A 17,939-nucleotide genomic window follows, 5' to 3' on the forward strand; every position below is an offset into this window, starting at 1 on the left:
CATGCCACAAAATGTAGTTTGTAACGTATTCCGTTAAGTTAATCAATGTGAGTAACGTATTCTGAATACTTTGGATTACTTAATATATTGTCATGCTTTTTACAACTACATGAATGTAGCAATCACAGATAATAAAAATCCCTGTTTTTCCTTAACCATTTCTTTATTTATAAAGCTGAAAAGTATTAGACAAACTTAAAATATGCCATTGAAAAGTATTTACTGTTATGGTCACCAACATATTCCATCACTTAGTTAAAATAAAAAGTAGCCTTGCACACGGAAAAAAATCGGCATTTTCAATTACCCTCTACCTGATTAAGACAAAAAAGTAATATATAAAACAATTCTCAAAATTGTAAAATATACTTTTTTTGCATTTACTGTCAAGATTATTCTTCCAGAAATAAATTCAAAATACTAAAGATCCTTCAATACAAATCAGATATTTTAAACTTGATGTGACATCGACAAAATGCACTTTAAACCTGGCCACCAGATATAATTTTAAACCAATACAATATATGCTTTAATGCAACCCAGCAACATTACTTCATGGCATGCAACAATATATGCTTTAACCATCTAAGGTGTCAATGCTGAACTGTTTGGTTGAAAAACTGAAATCCCCCCCAAAAATCCAATAATTGGCTAACAATTGCCATAAACTGTTTACAGCATTTATCAGACGTCCTTATCCAGAGCAACTTACAATCAGTAGTTGCTCCAGGGAGACTGTCCCTGTAAATACTGATTGTAAGTCGCTCTGGATAAGGGCGTCTGGTAAATGCTGTAAATGTAAATGTAAATGTGTCTTGCTCAGGGACTCAATGGTAGTAAGTGGGATTTGAACCTGGGTCTTCTGGTTCATAGGCGAGTGTGTTACCCACTAGGCTACTACCACCCTGAATAAACATAAACATATGAGGTGCTGCTTTTCTAATGCTTGCAAAAAACAAACACTATTTTTACAAAAGAATGAGGTTACAAGCCTTATCAAGATATTTATTATAAAAATGATTATAAAAATGCATGAATTAATTATTCCTCACACTTATACTGTACTTGGAGGAAATTGAGCATTTAGCGGAAACGTTTGGCACTATTATGCACACTTATGCTTGCTCTGGAACGGGCAGATGGCTTTTGCGCACAACTGGCCAGGTTGTCCTGGATCAGACCGCCGTGTAATCCATTTACATTTACATACATTTACAGTATTTATCAGACGCCCTTATCCAGAGCGACTTACAATCAGTAGTTACAGGGACAGTCCCCTGGAGCAATTTAGGGTTAAGTGTCTTGCTCAGGGACACAATGGTAGTAAGTGGGGTTTGAACCTGGGTCTTCTGGTTCATAGGCGAGTGTGTTACCCACTAGGCTACTACCACCATTTATTTCAACAAAGTAACTGTATTCTGATTATCACTCATTTAAACGGTAACTGTAACAGTAACTGGTTAATCATAACAGCAACAGAGAAATAAATACACACAAAACCTTTCATCAACATTTGAGTTGGAAGGATCATTCATTATTAAAAACCCAAATGGACATGAGCATAATGTATACATGATGTGTGAATATTAACTTATGCACCTTGGACTGTCTGTCTTTTTTTAGTCTTTTTAGTCTTCAGGTCGAAATAACTATAATATATAATTCTATAATATAGAATATTAACCAGGGATGTGCGGATCGATACTAAATATCATTTCTATCGATACCAAGTTGGTATCAGTGTTGGATCGATCCTAGCACACGGGTATCGATATCTTCTGACGTGTGAGGAGTAGAAATACTGCTCCTCACACGTCAACTTGGACTAGGAGACGTCACGGAAAGGGGCGGTGCCCTTGCAGAGCACCAACCCCGCCCCCCAGACACTCAGTACCGAAGACTAACACCCATTACTATATGAACTACCTGTATCGTCGATACCAGCCCAGAACTTACTTTTAGTGTCGGTCTATAAAGTCATATAAAGTGGTAAATCATATTCAGCAGAAATGAAGATCATTATTATCTGGCACCGCCCACCTTCACTAACAGTGTAACACTGAACACAACTATTTACATAAAACACGTACGTTTAATTCCTCTAGTGTTCGTAGCGCGCAAAGCATGCCATTCCAGATCCCTCAACATAACCATGAATGCGGATTATCGTTAATAAATTCGTTTATTTTATATTCTAGGACTATTTAGTGAACTCTCACCACACATGTCCTAACATGGCCAGTGTATTACTGTTTTAATTCCAATACAATTCCATTACAATGAAGATCATATTTCATATCTTCCCACAGAACGTTTATGGTTGTTGACAAGATGCTTGGAGGCTTCGATGAAGGAAATAAGAAAGAAAAAAAGCACCTATATTTTTCATTTTCATTTTGGTTGAAACTTAAATCTTCTATTTGATCTTATTTAAAAATATTTCTTATTTATTTTTTTATTTACATTTTTATTATGAAGACATCTTATTAGAATTTATCTTTTTTAAAACATTAATTCGTAATATTATGCATGTAATGTTTAGTCTCTTTGAACTCACATTCTGAATAATAAAAGATCCAGATTTACGCACCATCATGGTTTCTTCCCGAATATCAGCGTTATTATAGTCTTATTCATCATAATTCTTTTATCGCTGTCCACGTGACCGCTTGTCACGCCGGTATTTATGGAAGGAAATGAACCGAAAGCCTGGGTCGCATTTTGCTGAGGCTTCATCCCTGGAGAAAGATGGAAAAAATCTACCAGGTGACCGTCATTGGGATCGAAGGACAGCACAAGACGGTCGACGTCGCGAAATCCGAGGAAGAGTTCAACGACACGACCGTGTTGGAATTCAAGAAGAAACTTTCGAGAAAGCTTCCCGGTGGCGCGGGTAAGGAACGCATTACGCACGTCGTAATTAATATCTGATTCTCGGCGGTAATAATCTGTAATTACAGGTGATAATCCGTCAGAGATGAGACTGCTGTTCATGAACAAACAGCTGGAAGACGACAAGAAGTTCTCGGACTACCAAATAAAGGACAAATCGACGCTGGCCATTTTACTGCGCATGCGTGGAGGATGACATTTGGAACCATTCTAAGGAATATTTAAATGTATTAATTTTACGTATTGTGTTTGCTTCTCTTACCTCTAATGATAATGATAATGATATTTTGCAATGATAACTTGACGGGATGAATAGGAGATGATGATTGTATGTGAAGGTGGGAGGTAAATGTGGAGATGTGAGTGTTGTATATATGTATATATCATTAATTCAAAATGTGATCATGAGAACTGTGGCCCAGAGCTGTGGAGCACAAAAACAATAAATTATAACATAACGATCTTGAGATGTGTGTGTGTGTGTGTGTGTGTGTGTGTATATGAACCAGAAGACCCAGGTTCGAATCCCACTTACTACCATTGTGTCCCTGAGCAAGACACTTAACCCTGAGTTGCTCCGGGGGACTGTCCCTGTAACTAATGATTGTAAGTCGCTCTGGATAAGGGCGTCGGATAAATGCTGTAAATGTAAATATATATATATAGAGAGAGAGAGAAAGAGAGAGAGATTCCAACATTATCGTCACATGGCGGCAGGAACACGACAGAGCAGGGACGCAGGACTGTGACTGGACGGTAATTACTTACAACATCACAAAAACTATATTTTGCACAATTTCATTCTGTTTAACAGGGACTATCAGCTAAATTACACATAATCAAAAGCCTTAAAGCAAAAAACAACCTTACCTTTACAGATATACTGTATATTCTTAAATGGATCCTTAAAACATACTTAAAGATGCGATATATGACACTAACCCTATTTTTTGCACTGATTTCCAACAGTAGAATCAGAATTGTATTCCTGTCTTGTCTGCAGTAGAAAAGAATTCATGAAAGAAAAGGTTTCACTTGGCTTATTTATTTTAATTTTATTGAAAATCTCACTTATCAGCCTGGTTCTCACCTTTCATTCAGCAAGTGTCAGCTTAACCGCATTCAAAACGAGTTTATTCATATATTCTACACAATCACATTAATTTCGTCAAACAATAATTCATTGTAATTTTTACAGAGCGGCAGTGTTACTTAACCCAAGACTTTTATTTTCCTACAAAAGCGCAACCATTAAAAGAACAGCAGCGTTGGTGAGTTGCTATTTTTCCCAGACCGGAATAGATGTCTGGCGAGGTACAACACCACCAGGACAGGGTCTGAATGGCCTGCTGCTTTTTGAACAAACCCTTGTTACTTTCAGGCAGATAAAGCAGAATTCGACCTTGCAGCGCTGGCACTCTATGTTCTTACACTCGTCCCCACTGTGCTCCACCAGCTGGCCACACGTCGGACAGGCGCGTATCGAGGGGCAGACGGTTTCTTCAACTTCCACGAGCGTCACATCTTTGCAGCCTTGTAGCTTCTGGACGTCGGGGTTCACACAGCCGCCACTGCCACAGCGGTCACTGCGAATACTGGCGGGTCCTTCCCATTCCCGAAGGCACTGCCAGCAGAAGTAGAAGGGCTGGCCTTTCGCGGCTGAGCAGATGGTGCAGTGGACGCACAGATTGGACGTGTCCTTTCTGACAATAAAAGACTGACAACCTGGACACTGGAGGACAAATGTGAGGACGATTCGTGATCTGGTTGTACGTCGGCAAACAACAGCGCACAGTGGATCAGATTTTCTTTTCAGAATATAAAAAAAAATTACTTACCGGTTTATATTCAGTGTACTCTGAAGCAGCCTTTCTTACAATCCTCTCTTCAAAGTCGTTCCAGCCTTCACCCAATAAAAGGAGAACCCTTCGAACCTCTTCATATGGCCAGGTCACCCCACACATCTTCGTGCCATCTCTCAATGCAGGACAGGTGAACTTGTACTCACCCTGGGATTTAAAAAAATGAAAGAAATAGTTTCCCGGTCATAGACGATGACTAAGTACGTTAAATCAGAACTGATTTGGAGCACCTTGTCTAGCACGCTGTCACACCACTGCGTCAGGGTCTCGGGCGCGACAGCATGGCCACATGACATCTCCACCTTCAAGGAGTCTGGATCGTCCATCAGCGCTGTGAAGGAAACTTTTATTAGCCGGCCTGTGTGTGCACAGTCCCATTCTGCCAAGGATGGATTGTAGGAGTTTAAAGGGTTAACTTTTACCTTAAACCCATTGACTGCTAGTGTGATTATGTTTTGGCTAATTAATAAATCCGTGAATATTTCGACTTACTGATGTCGTCCCGCCGTTTGACAAATTTCAGAGGCGCGTTTGAACCCCGCTGCTGCATTTTCCAAGCAGGTCCTTCGCTGAAATGAGAGCACGACACTGCGGGGAATTCTCTTTAAACCTGTTCTGGCTCTCACTTTCATTTCTCCTTTTATGGAGCTGGTTGAATGTTCTCTTCCCCCATAAGATGTAGCCTAGTGGGTGAGACACAAGTCCCAGGTTCAAACCCCACTTACTACCATTATGTCCCTGAGCAAGACACTTAACCCTGAGTGTCTCCAGGGGGGGGACTGTCCCTGTAACTACTGATTGTAAGTCGCTCTGGATAAGGGTGTCCGGTAAATGCTGTAAAATGTAAATGTAAAATATAGTGACATGTAAAGTCCAAATGAGTATTATAGTTCTATTAAATCTCAAAATGCACAAATGGATTTTATCTGCAAATGATCCAATTCGATGTTTAAAATAAATACTTTAGAATAAATACATCCACCTATAAAAATTAAATACATAAAAACAAATTTAACATTGTTCTTACACTGTTAAAATTCCAGAGGTAAATTAACACTGCACAGAGAACATATAACTCAGATCAAATTTAACACTTTTAGTGTAAAAACTAAAACTGACACTAATTAGTGTTAAATGACGGTGACTCCACAGGTACCAGACAGCCCCATCTTAATATGAACCCAAGAACCCAGATGGGGAGCATGAGTCGCCCCTGATTTACCCCGCCGTCATGAAAAAGACTCGGACCAACATGGACCGTGCTGGCTTTTCACTCTTTCACTCACTCTCTGTTCCTGTAATGAGCTGAGTTAACTTATTACTTCTGATGAATAACTTTTCTTATTATTAACTTGTTTTATTAACTTGTTTTCCTTCTGCTTGGCAAATCCATCAGATATAGATATAATGCTTCTGAGAGTTTATATTGTCTCAATGTAAAACTGTCCCAAATAATTTTTAAATCACATTGACTCTGCACCTCCACAAGTAACAGATGGGCACTAGATATGACCCACATTTTAATTTTAACCCAGATGAGGAGCAAGAGTCTCCCCGGATTTACCCCTCATTATGAAAAAAGTCTCCGACCAACTTGGACCCTTATAAGATCAGGTCCCAGGTTTTACTCTTGGGATCTGAAATAATAATAGTTCCTCTGCAAATCATTGCAATGGACATATTAATTTATCCTACTCTGGATCTGGATCCTGGAGCTTGATTTTAAATTCAAAATCTCACATATACAAGAGCGTCAGCTGTTTACCGCTGAAGAGATTTCCTTTGAGATAAAGTCTGCAGTTTTCTATTACTGACTCCCAAAGTACAAGAAGTTGGTTCAACCCCTTACCATGTGAGGGTTTATCTGTGGATTAGTCCACTGACTTGTGTGATGATGCTCAGCTGTTAGTCTGTCGGGTATTTCCACACAGACCACAGAAATCTGTGAAGATCTTTTAGGGCTCACCTCACTTCAGACCAGAAGACATCTACCTGGCCATTAAGGAGATGTTAACAAAGAGAGGACTAGAGTTAAAAAAAAGTGATTTTAATAACCGCAGATGAAGCCCTGAAAGACTGAAAGAAAACAATCCTGAACTCACATCTTACCATTGCATCATCCATCAATCTGCCCTCGGTGTCTCCCTGTCAGACGAGCATGCTGAGGTGATGAATAATGATGCAAATGAACTATTTTCTTAGGGCATCTTCTTCCTACCAGCATCGCATCGAGAATTCCTCAGAGAAGTCGATGCTGATGATAATGTGAGACGACTCAGCAAAGGCAGGGTGTTAGCACGCTTTGGTCCATTAGGAGGGAAGCAGCATCTTTTTTTGGTAGAACTAAGAATTCAGAAGGCAAAAGAGTTTTTGGTTGATATCACTTCACATTTGAATGATCTGAATTTGAGGCTACAGGGAAAGGACAATTCAATTTGTGACCTGATGACATCTGTCTGCTCCTTTCAGAGGAAACGTCTTCATGGAAGACTTGCAGAGAGACTGCACGCACTTCCCAGCAGTGCAGGAAGAGGTTCAGGGACGACGAGATGTTGTTTCTTTCGTTGACATTATTCATAAGCTGATTGTGAACTTCAGCAGCCGTTTTTTACAGCTTCAGCTTTGGACAGCAACTCACCATGTTCCTTCAGAATCCATTTCTCATCACTGCTGTCAGAGGGTTCTCAAAGGAAGTCACACAGCACTTTGAATGGGCAAATGCTGGACCTCTCCGGATGGAATTGGTCGATCTCCAAGGAGATGTGGCCCTGAAAGAGCAGTTTGTAAGAATGGACCCTTCCACTTTCTGGCTTCAAATGGTTATTGTGACAATGTTCCCTGGTCTGAGCAAAGTAGCCTTTTACATATTGACTACGATTGGCTCCACACACCACTGCAAGACAGCTTTCTGCACAATGAACATAATTAAAACAAAATATTGTTAAATTCTCTCACTGAACAAAAAAAGCAGAGGAGTTGAATATAACAGGGGAAGAAAGTGAGCGTCTAAAACTGTTCAACTGTTAAAATGTGTTTGTTTATTTTCAGTAAAAGTGGTGTAGACTGCTAGTCAAAATGTGACAGAAAAGGGGAAAGTTCAGAACTTTATTTAAAAATGCACGATTTTTAAATTTTTGTTATTTTCTTTTATTTTGAAATGCAGCCCTTCTCTTATTAGTAAACTATAAAACATGCATATCAGCAGTCATACATGTATGTTCAGTTCTGTGTAATGTGACAATAAATATTGTCAATGTTTTTGAATTGTACTGAATTTGATTTGACAATCAGATATTAGTTACATCTAATGTTGATTAAATGAATAGGATACAGTTATATTCTTCTGGACCGTTGTTTCTAGGAATCCTTTCTAATTTATCATCTTTAAATTTTAGTTGAATACCCCTGATATAGACCTTTATTTCCTTGACTATTTGTCGAGCTGAACTAAACCCCCTACAGGCGAAATACATGTATTGCAGCATGTAAAATGGAACGGATGATTCGAATAATGAGCCAAACTTCAGAGCGCTCAGTTTGCTGAGGCGCTCAGCAACGTGCGCAAGGCATTCTGGGATCTGTAGTTTGTGCATAATCAACGCTTCCTAATGCCGAGCCATAATAATAATAATAATAATAATAGGTCCGGCGGGCCGCGAGTTGGACACATGTACCTTAAGGGCTCATTTTAAAGGTCGCCTAATGAAATGTTTTTATTAGGCTATCTGAAAAAAAGGATCAAAATGTGGGAGTTCGACCGTCGCTGCTATTACAAAGTTTACGAACAGAATCGGTTTATCACTCCGAACGGGGCACGTCTTTTTGGCGCTTTACGGCAGAGTCGGGAAAACCCGGCAAATTCTGGCTCTGACTGAGGTGGCGATGTGAGGATGATGATGGCGGCGGCGGCGTTCGTGTCGTTCTATACAGTTTTAACTCAGCAAGTTAAAAAAATGACACTACAGGCAGTGCGTCGCCTGGCGAAACCAGACCGGAGAGAAACAAAGAGCCAGAAGGGAAGGAGGCGAGTTCCATCTACACCAAGCTGCGAGTAGTCACCTCTGAGTGAGTGATGTTGTCCCCTTCATTCATATTTCTTTATTCTTTATAGGTAGAATTTGGGGGAGTTGTTGCATGTTGAAGGCAGTGAATGCTGTTACACAATAAAGGTTTTATGTGAATTACATCGTTTAAAATAAATTCTAAAGTGGAGTTTGAGACCACTGCTCTATGGTAATGCAGCTTTTAATTTGGAATGTTGGGGAAGTTAACTAGTAAATCAATACGTTAGTTCTGTTGGTATTACGTGAACTATAGAACGTTGTTAGTTGTAGTAACTGTTTATTATCTGCGTGTAGAACCATTCTGAATGTAAATTTATACAGGGGGTCCCTTTTCTTGCAGTGTTGCGCAAATCACCAGGCTTTGGAAAGGCATTGGATCTTTAACAAGGAAATTGGGAGATGCTTCCATCCTCGCTGCCTGATGAGTTTATTTTAATCTGCCAGGATTTATGAACTGAACAATAACTTGGTGTGCCAGAACACACACAAACACACACACACATTTCCCATTTTAGGTTTTAATCTGTTAAACTAGTTATATTTGAACACCCTTGTAATTATCACATTACTGAGATGAACGAGTACTGAGACAGAGACGTGAGACTGTGGGGAGTTTATTTCAGTGTCAGATTACACTGCCGGCTTTTAACTGTGGAAAAGAAAAATGACAATTAGATGTTTTGCTGCATAGATGCAGATGGAGTTAACCTTCATCTTCAGCGGGGTTTAATGTAGTATTCATGTGAATAAAATGAGCTTTAATTCCACCCCCCCCCTTCCAATAGCATGTCCTCCTGTGGGCCTGGAGTGGGCCAGGGTCCACCACGGAGGACTCAACATACAGGTAAAAGTGTTCCAATAAAAGAGGCACAGAAAGTATACAAAAATTACTGGGAGGATAATAAATAGTTATTGTCAAAGTTTCAAATAATGATGTAGTCAAACCCACATCTGTAGTGTGATGAAGGCCAATTGAATTGCTTCTTCATTCAGTGCAGTACTAAGATTATTAAAAATGTTTTATAATAATCAGTGAAGTGAAAAGCATTTGGTTTTTTGTCATTGTGATACACAGCATGCACAGCAAACATGCAAACAATGAAATGTGTCCTCTGCATTACCCCCCACCCTGTAGGTGATGACTCAATTAAAATAACTTCTTGTTTTACTTCTTAGAGGACAGAGTGGAATGCTATGAACACAGATCCATGTATTCTGATAGGCCTAGCGGTGAAGGAAGCGGCTCTGTAATCAGAAGGTTGCTAAGGTGCCACTGAGCAAAGTACCATCCCCACACACTGCTCCCCAGGCACCTGTCATGGCTGCCCACTGCTCACCAAGGATGATGGTTAAAAGCAGAGACACATTTCGTTGAGTCATCATGTGCTGTGCTGCAGTGTTTCACAATGACAATCACTTCAGGATCTGTAAGCTCCTTACTTGAACACCGTAATGTAAATCTATTGTGCAAGAATTACATGCCAGTCTGAATTAGCATGTTCCTCAGTTGCCTTGTCAAGCACACTGTATTAATCAAGCACCTTCTCTCAATCAAGTCCAAGAGAACCACCTCGTGAGCTGGTACTGAGTTCCCAATCTGATGATGTGACTCTGCTCAACAATTCTCCTCCACCAATCAGTGAGCAGCTTTCTTTACTCGGCATGAGACCGCAATAGAATGAGAGTCAGTCTCTTGTCAGCAGCCATGAGTGCCATGGACCTATCTGCCTGCTCTTCCTCCTCCCAGGTAACACCTCGCTTCACCTTTTCATGTCCGGATAGCCATTGTTATTCTGCCTGTTTCAGATGCAACTCTGCTACACTCTGTACAGCCCCCAGCGTAACCCAGTACAGCAGCAACAGCTACTGCAGCCTCATATTTCTGGCGTAATGTCCACGTTACAGCGTGTCATCCAATCCCATCCATGACCACCAGGTGGAGCTCTAACTAGAAGCACAGTAATGGAGGCTCCCACTCAGGCCTGTAATCAGGTACCTGATATTTTATGTTCCCAGCATGTAGATCTTCCTTTGATTCGTGCCAAGTTCCCAGACACCCCAAGAACATACTGGCTACGTACAGAAGCCCCTTCCTTTCCTAATTTCGTTCATGATGATCCTTTAGAGTTTGCTATGTTGAAAATGGCTCTGCATAACTTCATCATGAATCTGGGCATAGCCCGCTTCCATACAAACATGCTCTGACAGCCCTTTAGCAAAGATATGGGCAGCCTCACCACTTAGTATTGAGAGAATTAATCACAATTCTTAATTTACCTCCGGTGCGCTCTGGTGACTCCAAACACTTCAGGGACTTTGCAGTACTGAGTCGGGTCTTAGTAGGCCTGCTCCAGTCTCTGGACACTAATCAGGTAGCTGCAGAGTTGGCCAGTTCTTCACATGTACAGCAGCTCCTGGCCATGTAAGGCTCTTCACGACTCTATCTATTATTAATTTCTATTTAATTTGACCAAATTGGTGTTTATTAGTTGTTTTATTTTAATATATTAGGATTCTTTAAGGCAGGGGTGTCAAATTCGTGGCCCTCATCCCGTGAGCTCACTTTAAATATTCATTATTATGGCCCAGCGATACAAAGCGCTAAAAACACGAACTCAGTATGCCGGGCACTTTGTTTTTCAGCAAAGTGTGCACTGCATTATGGGTTCTGTAGTTTGTATGTCATTAGCGCTTCAGAATTCAGCACTTCAGTGTCCTCAGAATTTCTTTGAACTGAAAAAACAACCAATCACTACATCTAATGAGTGTTTAGTTGAACCTGCTAAAAAATCCTACCTGCTTGAGCACATGTTGAATTACAGTTAAAAGAAAGGCATTTTTGGAAAACACCACTTCCACACTGTCAAGAGTGTAAATGACCATACACCATCATGGGCTAGTAAAATTCAGCTTCCTGATTTACAATCTGAAGTGAAATTAAGCAAAGTTAAAGACTTTTATGCATTAAAAAGCACATTCATTCCTTTTGACAGATTTACTGTATGTCTTTTACACAACTGATGTGTTTGTGTAGAAGTGTTCACCAAAAAAATACAATTTTTAATATCAAATTTGATGTGTAATATCAAGCTGTTTTTCTTCTGGTGCCTTTGTTATAATTTTACTGACTCAAACTTTATGTTTCTGAAACAGATACCAGTGATAATGAAGATGACAGTAGAAGTTCGTCTCGGACACCAGGGAACACGTCACACAGATGGCCCTCTACTACATCCTGCATGGCTATACATCCCTCCACCACATTGTGAAATTCAAAGTGCCAGGAAGAAAGTATGAACCAGTGGTGGGATTTCTCAACAATTACAGGAGAAGAGGAAGAAACAAGGGCCCACGGCTCCCATTCCAAACCAAGATGTCCACATGACCTATACTTCACACTGGCCAATAATGCAACAATAAAAAAGGGAAAGGTGCAGGGTTCCTGGGTTCACAGGAATACCCAAAGTTATATGCAAAAATGCAACGTACACTTTTTATTCCACAGCAGAGAATAACTGTTTTTGAACATATTATGCACTACAAGTACAGTCTTGTAACAAATTGAATTGTACATATGTTGTTTGTTAATTTTTTACTTATTTCATGATTTAAAAAAAAATCATATTTACTGACTGTACATAAAATTTGAACTTAATCTCATGATCTTTGAGTTGAAAATTCTCAGTGGTTTGGAAAAAACAAAAAAAAGCCTACTGTGGTTCGTTCATACTGTCAAGGCCGATCCAGGGGGCGTATTCGCTGACATGGGGCTGGAGCTGGAAGCAGATTGTGGGGTGAATATACGAGCAGGCAGAGCTTCATGGAAACAGGGCAGGGGCAGAGGTGAACTTCTGGTTGCCATGTTGATGCTCATGCAGCAGGGCAGGTATATGAAAGAGTTCAGTAGCAGGCAGCGCCACGCACCGGCAACAGGTTGGAAGGAGTAGCAAGCATCTGGTCACCGTGGTGATGTGCAAGCATCTGGTTACCGTGGTGATGTGCACGCTGCAGCAAGGAGCCACCCTGGAGATGGGGTTAAGGAGACTAGTTGTGGGGGTTCCTGTGTGCACCCCCTACCGATAGTGATATGTGCCACAGCTACAAATAGAACAAGAGACATAAGATTTTTCTGTTCAGTTTTATTTATTTTTCCAGAGGCATTCATATTTAATATTACTCAAGCATTAAATAAACACAAAGCAATGTTTTTGTCTTATTTCATAACATGAAAAATAGCCCATCATTTAGATATGTGCAATTATGACTGGAACATCACAGGTTAATATTCATAAACCAGCAAGGAGTCACTGCGCTCAGCTCACATTATACGTTCAGGTGACCCTCCTGCAGGGAAAGGGCTCAAATTTTGTGACAGCAGCCGTCATAAATTGTGATCCCTTAGAAAATAAGAACGAAACAGAAACTGGGGGACCAAAAGGTGTTCAGATGACCAGTCATAACTAGAAATAATAATCATGTACAGAATGAACTGGAGTGTTCCGCTCCTGCTGCAGGAGGGGTGACATTTTTTTTAAGCTACAAATGAAGGACTGAAGTCTCAGAAAAAATCAGAGAAATTAAAATGTCATGTATTTCCCGAAATATGAGTACATTATGAGCACAAAACAATAGTATAAACGATGCATTATCGTCGCCGGTATACTTTAAAAGCACGACTTCCGTCCTATAAAAACGCTGGCGGCATTTCACATTTACAGCATTTATCCCCTGATCCAGAGGAACTTACAACCAGTAGTTACAGGGACAGTCCCCCAGGAGACACTAAGTGGGATTTGAACCTGGCGCTTCTGGTTTATAGGCGAGCGTGTTTCCCACTTGGCTAATACCACCCACGCCATGAAAAGGTGGAGAGAAGAGCGTCACGTAAAAAGCGAATCATGACTCAGCGCCACTAGAGTCACACATTACGGTGTAATGTCACGAAATACAGTGAAACACCCCGCTTCTTGTCGCGGGGTTCAGCGCGACAAGTGGGCGTGGTTAACGCTGTCACTTCAGACGCGCAAACCGGAGAAAACAGCGGCTTTCAGAGCGCAGCACAATGCAGGAATAAGTGAAGAGGGGGAATAAAAAGGGTTAAACACTTACAGGGGCATGAGCAGGTAAAATAGTTCCATCGGTGAGCTCACCTGTACAGGCGGAAGTGATTGAGGTGGCCTCACATTTTCCTGATCAAAATAAATGGCATTATGAAGGAAACACTGCATGCACGAATCGAAATAGCTTCTACCCTGTCTAGCAATTACTGGGCGACCGAGTTGTTCTAACAGTAGGAAAACTGGACTTTTCAACAAGTTTATTTATTACTGCTTTTAGTATTTATCTGCATATATTACTGCTTATTACTCCTTTAATGCAGCTTCATCAAATTATTAACATGAAATCATTATTTGCTTTATTTAAAATCGCCGTCGCGTTTTATAAACGCCTCCGTGTTTAATGTTAGAATCGCGCGGCGCCGCACGTCGCGTCGGACGAGGACGTCGTTGTCATGGAAACGGAGTTTGTTGCTCCTCAGAGCTGTAAAGCGACCGAGAGGAGCGACATCGTTTTTGGTGAGTAGCGAGTAGATTGTTATTTTTGCGTGAACCGGCTGGTTTGTGACCTCTAACTCTTCAGCGCGGGACCGGCGCCATGTTTTACTAATTAAAATAGTCTCCGTTTATCCAGCCGATATCGGTTTAGCTGCGCTTTCCACAGCGAATATGTTTATACTCGCAGCAACAGACTTTCAGACGACTATTCACGCAGATATCCTCGTTTATTTATGTATTTCTGCGAATTCGCGGTTCATTTGCATATTTGGCAGCTTCGCCTTCACAATTTAGAAAAACGGGGAGAAGCTACTTGGTGTAGTGAGTGAGTAGTACATGTAATAAATCATTTCGTAGTCTGGCTGTGTGGCTGTCGTTTGCTGTGTTTGCCCATGTACTTTTACTGCTCAGGAAGGTGAATTCAGGATTTCTAGAAGTACTCTCACTACAAATCACGTGGTGACTAAAGAAAAAAAAGCAACGTGCTCCGGTCAGTGACGTCATCGTGTTTGTGTTTAAATTTAAACAGAGATAGAAGCTGGTTGAGGATAGTTATCAGATAGCAGATACAGATTTTCATCAGGATGGAGACCATGACAGAGCAGCGAGGAGGACCAGGACATCCAGGATTCGACTGCAGCAGGAAGACGACGGGCGGCCCAGACCCAGTTCAGCGGTGTGCGGCTGCGTACCTACTGGGCGCTCGGGCCTGGACTAAACCGACTGAGGGTAAAACTTTTTTTTTTTTTGGGGGTGTTTTCTTGATTTTTGATAAAAACCACCGATCCCTTAATTTACAGTTGAGTTTTGTGAAAGTGAGGTGATTGTGAAGATTTCAGAATCAGCACAATTTTAAAGTAAACAAGCAAATAATTCCCAGTTATCTTGTTAACTAAGTCTTACATGTTACTGTTGTAGATTTTACACTCGTGGTAAATCTTGTTATTGTCTCTGTTGAAGGTTTGGCTATTCTGATTGAGCCAATGCCCCTACCATCAAAAAGGGCGAAGAAGGTGCAGCAATACCCTGCAGCCAGGAAGCCCCAGCGATACCCCAAGGCCGGTCCATCACAGGTCAACACGTTGACTAAGCTGCCCCTGAGGGGTACCGTAGCCAAGCCGCCTCTCCCCTACACTGCAGCCAAGAGAACCAGACCAGACACCTTGTCCGGGAGGAACCAGATGAGCTGTCCTCACAGAAGACCCCAGCCTGGAACATCCACCGTGCTGCCTCTGCCTGTCACCGCTGTGACCAGTTCACAAGAGGCAGGCATGAAGGCCACCGGGACGCAGCCAGACCTAACCACCACCTGGACCCAGCTGCCCCGGGACAAGCTAGTCCGTCTCTTCAGTGCTCAGATGGAAAAGCCGAATCCACCTGTGTGCTTTCCATCTGGGAGGAAACCACCTTCTCGCCTCATGTTGTCCAGCATGATATCAGAGCGAGAAGAAATGAAGAGAGAAGATCAGCGGCAGCGAGAAGAGGCGGCCAGGATCACGAGGGAGCAGCGAGGAGGACCAGGACATCCAGGGACCAACAGCAGCAAGAGGACAGTGGTCGGCCCAGACCCAGTTCAGCGTCCTGCTGCTGCGTATCTACTGGGCGCTCGGACCTGGACGAAACAGACTGAGGGTAAAAATGTTTTTTGTGGTGTTTTGATTTGATTGGCAGTGGCCAGCATATTAATAAAAATTATGAGTAAGCCTAGAAAAGAAGCCTTACAAATGTGCAAAAGACACCCTGATTATTTTTATTCTTGAAAATGTTTTTAATTTCTAACAAAATGGGCACTTTTCTTAGTGGGACATGTTTTTGCTAAAGTTTCAAGAATCAGTGTTTTACATCCCAACATGCATTATAATTAATGTAAGGATTTCAGAATCAGCTCAGTTTTAAAGTAAACGACAATTTTAATAAGCGCATAATTTCCAGTTATCTTGTTAAGTCTTACATGTTACTGTTGTAGATTTTACACTTGTGGTAAATCTTGTAATTGTCTCTGTTGAAGGTTTGGCAATTCTGATTGACCCAGTGCCCCAACCAGCAAAAAGGTCAAAGAAGTTTGAGCAACACCCTGCAGCCAGGAAGCCCCAGCGACACCCCAAGGCCGGGACGTCACAGCTGACAGGCACCGCAGCCAAGCCGCCTCTTCCCTACACTGCAGCCAGGAGGACCAGTCCAGGTGCCTTGTCCAGGAGGAATGAGACAAGCTGTCCATACAGAAGACCCCAGCCTGGAACATCCACCATGCTGCCTCTCCCTGTCACCGCTGTGACCAGTTCACCAGAGGCAGGCATGAAGGCCACCGGGACGCAGCCAGGCCCGACCACCCCCTGGACCCAGCTGCCCCGGGACAAGCTGGTCCGGCTCTTCAGCACACAGATGGAAAAGCCGAATCCATCCAGTGCTGTGTGCTTTTCATCTGGGAGGAAACCGCCTTCTCGTCTCATGTCGTACAGCACGATATCAGAGCGAGAAGACATGAAGAGAGAAGCTCAGCGGCAGCGAGAAGAGGCGGCAAGGATCACTCGTAATGGGATAGACTGCAGCGTACTGGCTGACCGCTGGCACTACCCTTACGTTTGGCCTAATTAATGGGGAAGTAAGTGAGAGGTAAGTTAGGAATTATGAATTAAGTTAGGTCATAATAGTTATAAAGCTATATGTAGTAAGTTAGATAATAATAGTATGTAGTAAGTTAGGAAGTAATAGTTAGTTATATGTAGTAAGGTTATAATAGTTATTAAGTTACCCCCCTCTCTTCAGCACTCAGATGGAAAAGCTGATTCCACCCAGTTCTGCAGTAAGGAGGACCAGGACACACAGGAATAAACAGCAACAAGAGGACGACAATTGGTCCAGACCCAGTTCAGCGTCCTGCTGCTGTGTATCTACTGGGCGCTCGGACCTGGACGAAACCGACTGAGGGTAAAACTTCACGTTTTTTGTGGTGTTTTCTTGAACAAATTAATGATAATGATCATTTTTAAGTATTTTTTTCTAATTAAGCCTGAGTGTCATTAAGTTATCTTGTCTTACATGTTACTGTTTTAGATTTTACACTCGGCGGCCAGTATCACTCGTAATGGGATAGACTGCAGCGCACTGACTGAGCGCTGGCACTACCCTTACGTTTTGCCTAATTAATGGGGAAGTAAGTGAGAGGTAAGTTAGGTAATATGTAGTAAGTTAGGTTTGTAATAGTTCTTTAGTAAAATGTATTAAGTTAGGTCGTAATAGTTATTAAGTTATATGTAGTAAGTTAGATAATAATAGGTAGTATTTAGTTAGTTAAGTAGTAATAGTTATTAAGTTATATTTAGTAAGATAGGTTGTAATAGTTATTAAGTAGAATGTAGCAAGTGAGGTAGTTATAGTTAATTAGTTATATGTAGTAAGTTAGGTTATAATAGTTATTAAGTTACCCCCTGGTCTGTTTCTTCAGCACTCAGATGGAAAAGCTGATTCCATTCAGTTTTTTGTGCTTTCCATTTGGGAGGAAACTGCGTTCTCACCTCACATTGTCCAGCATCATATCCGAGCGAGAAGACATGAAGAGAGAGGCT

At 41.5% G+C, this 17,939-nt stretch overlaps 2 protein-coding genes and 1 long non-coding RNA gene across 4 annotated transcripts; 2 read left to right on the forward strand and 1 right to left on the reverse strand.

The window, feature by feature from the left end:
- The first annotated feature begins 2,696 nt into the window (after positions 1–2,696).
- LOC114799324 (polyubiquitin-like) lies at positions 2,697–3,359 on the forward strand. The gene is made up of 2 exons (XM_028995870.1): positions 2,697–2,893; positions 2,961–3,359. Exons 1-2 carry the CDS (start codon positions 2,749–2,751, stop codon positions 3,086–3,088), a joined length of 273 nt encoding a protein of 90 aa, XP_028851703.1. The 5' UTR covers positions 2,697–2,748; the 3' UTR covers positions 3,089–3,359.
- Positions 3,360–3,921: 562 nt separating this feature from the next.
- LOC114799282 (E3 ubiquitin-protein ligase dbl4-like) lies at positions 3,922–5,352 on the reverse strand. Its single transcript, XM_028995798.1, has 4 exons — positions 5,247–5,352; positions 4,985–5,085; positions 4,731–4,901; positions 3,922–4,624 (listed from the first exon to the last, which is right to left on the reverse strand). The coding sequence occupies exons 1-4, from the start codon at positions 5,302–5,304 to the stop codon at positions 4,172–4,174; spliced, it is 783 nt and encodes a 260-aa protein (XP_028851631.1). The 5' UTR covers positions 5,305–5,352; the 3' UTR covers positions 3,922–4,171.
- A 3,285-nt stretch (positions 5,353–8,637) lies between these two features.
- Positions 8,638–12,303, forward strand: LOC114799329 (uncharacterized). Of its 2 annotated transcripts, XR_003751214.1 has the most exons (5): positions 8,638–8,819; positions 9,159–9,662; positions 10,375–10,565; positions 10,651–10,810; positions 11,972–12,303. It is a non-coding gene; the product is annotated as an uncharacterized LOC114799329 (long non-coding RNA). The 2 variants fall into 2 exon arrangements; XR_003751213.1 differs by lacking the exon at positions 10,651–10,810.
- The last annotated feature ends 5,636 nt before the right edge of the window (positions 12,304–17,939 follow it).

Source organism: Denticeps clupeoides, chromosome 1 (genome assembly GCF_900700375.1).
Source record: "Denticeps clupeoides chromosome 1, fDenClu1.1, whole genome shotgun sequence".
NCBI classification, from domain to species: domain Eukaryota; kingdom Metazoa; phylum Chordata; class Actinopteri; order Clupeiformes; family Denticipitidae; genus Denticeps; species Denticeps clupeoides.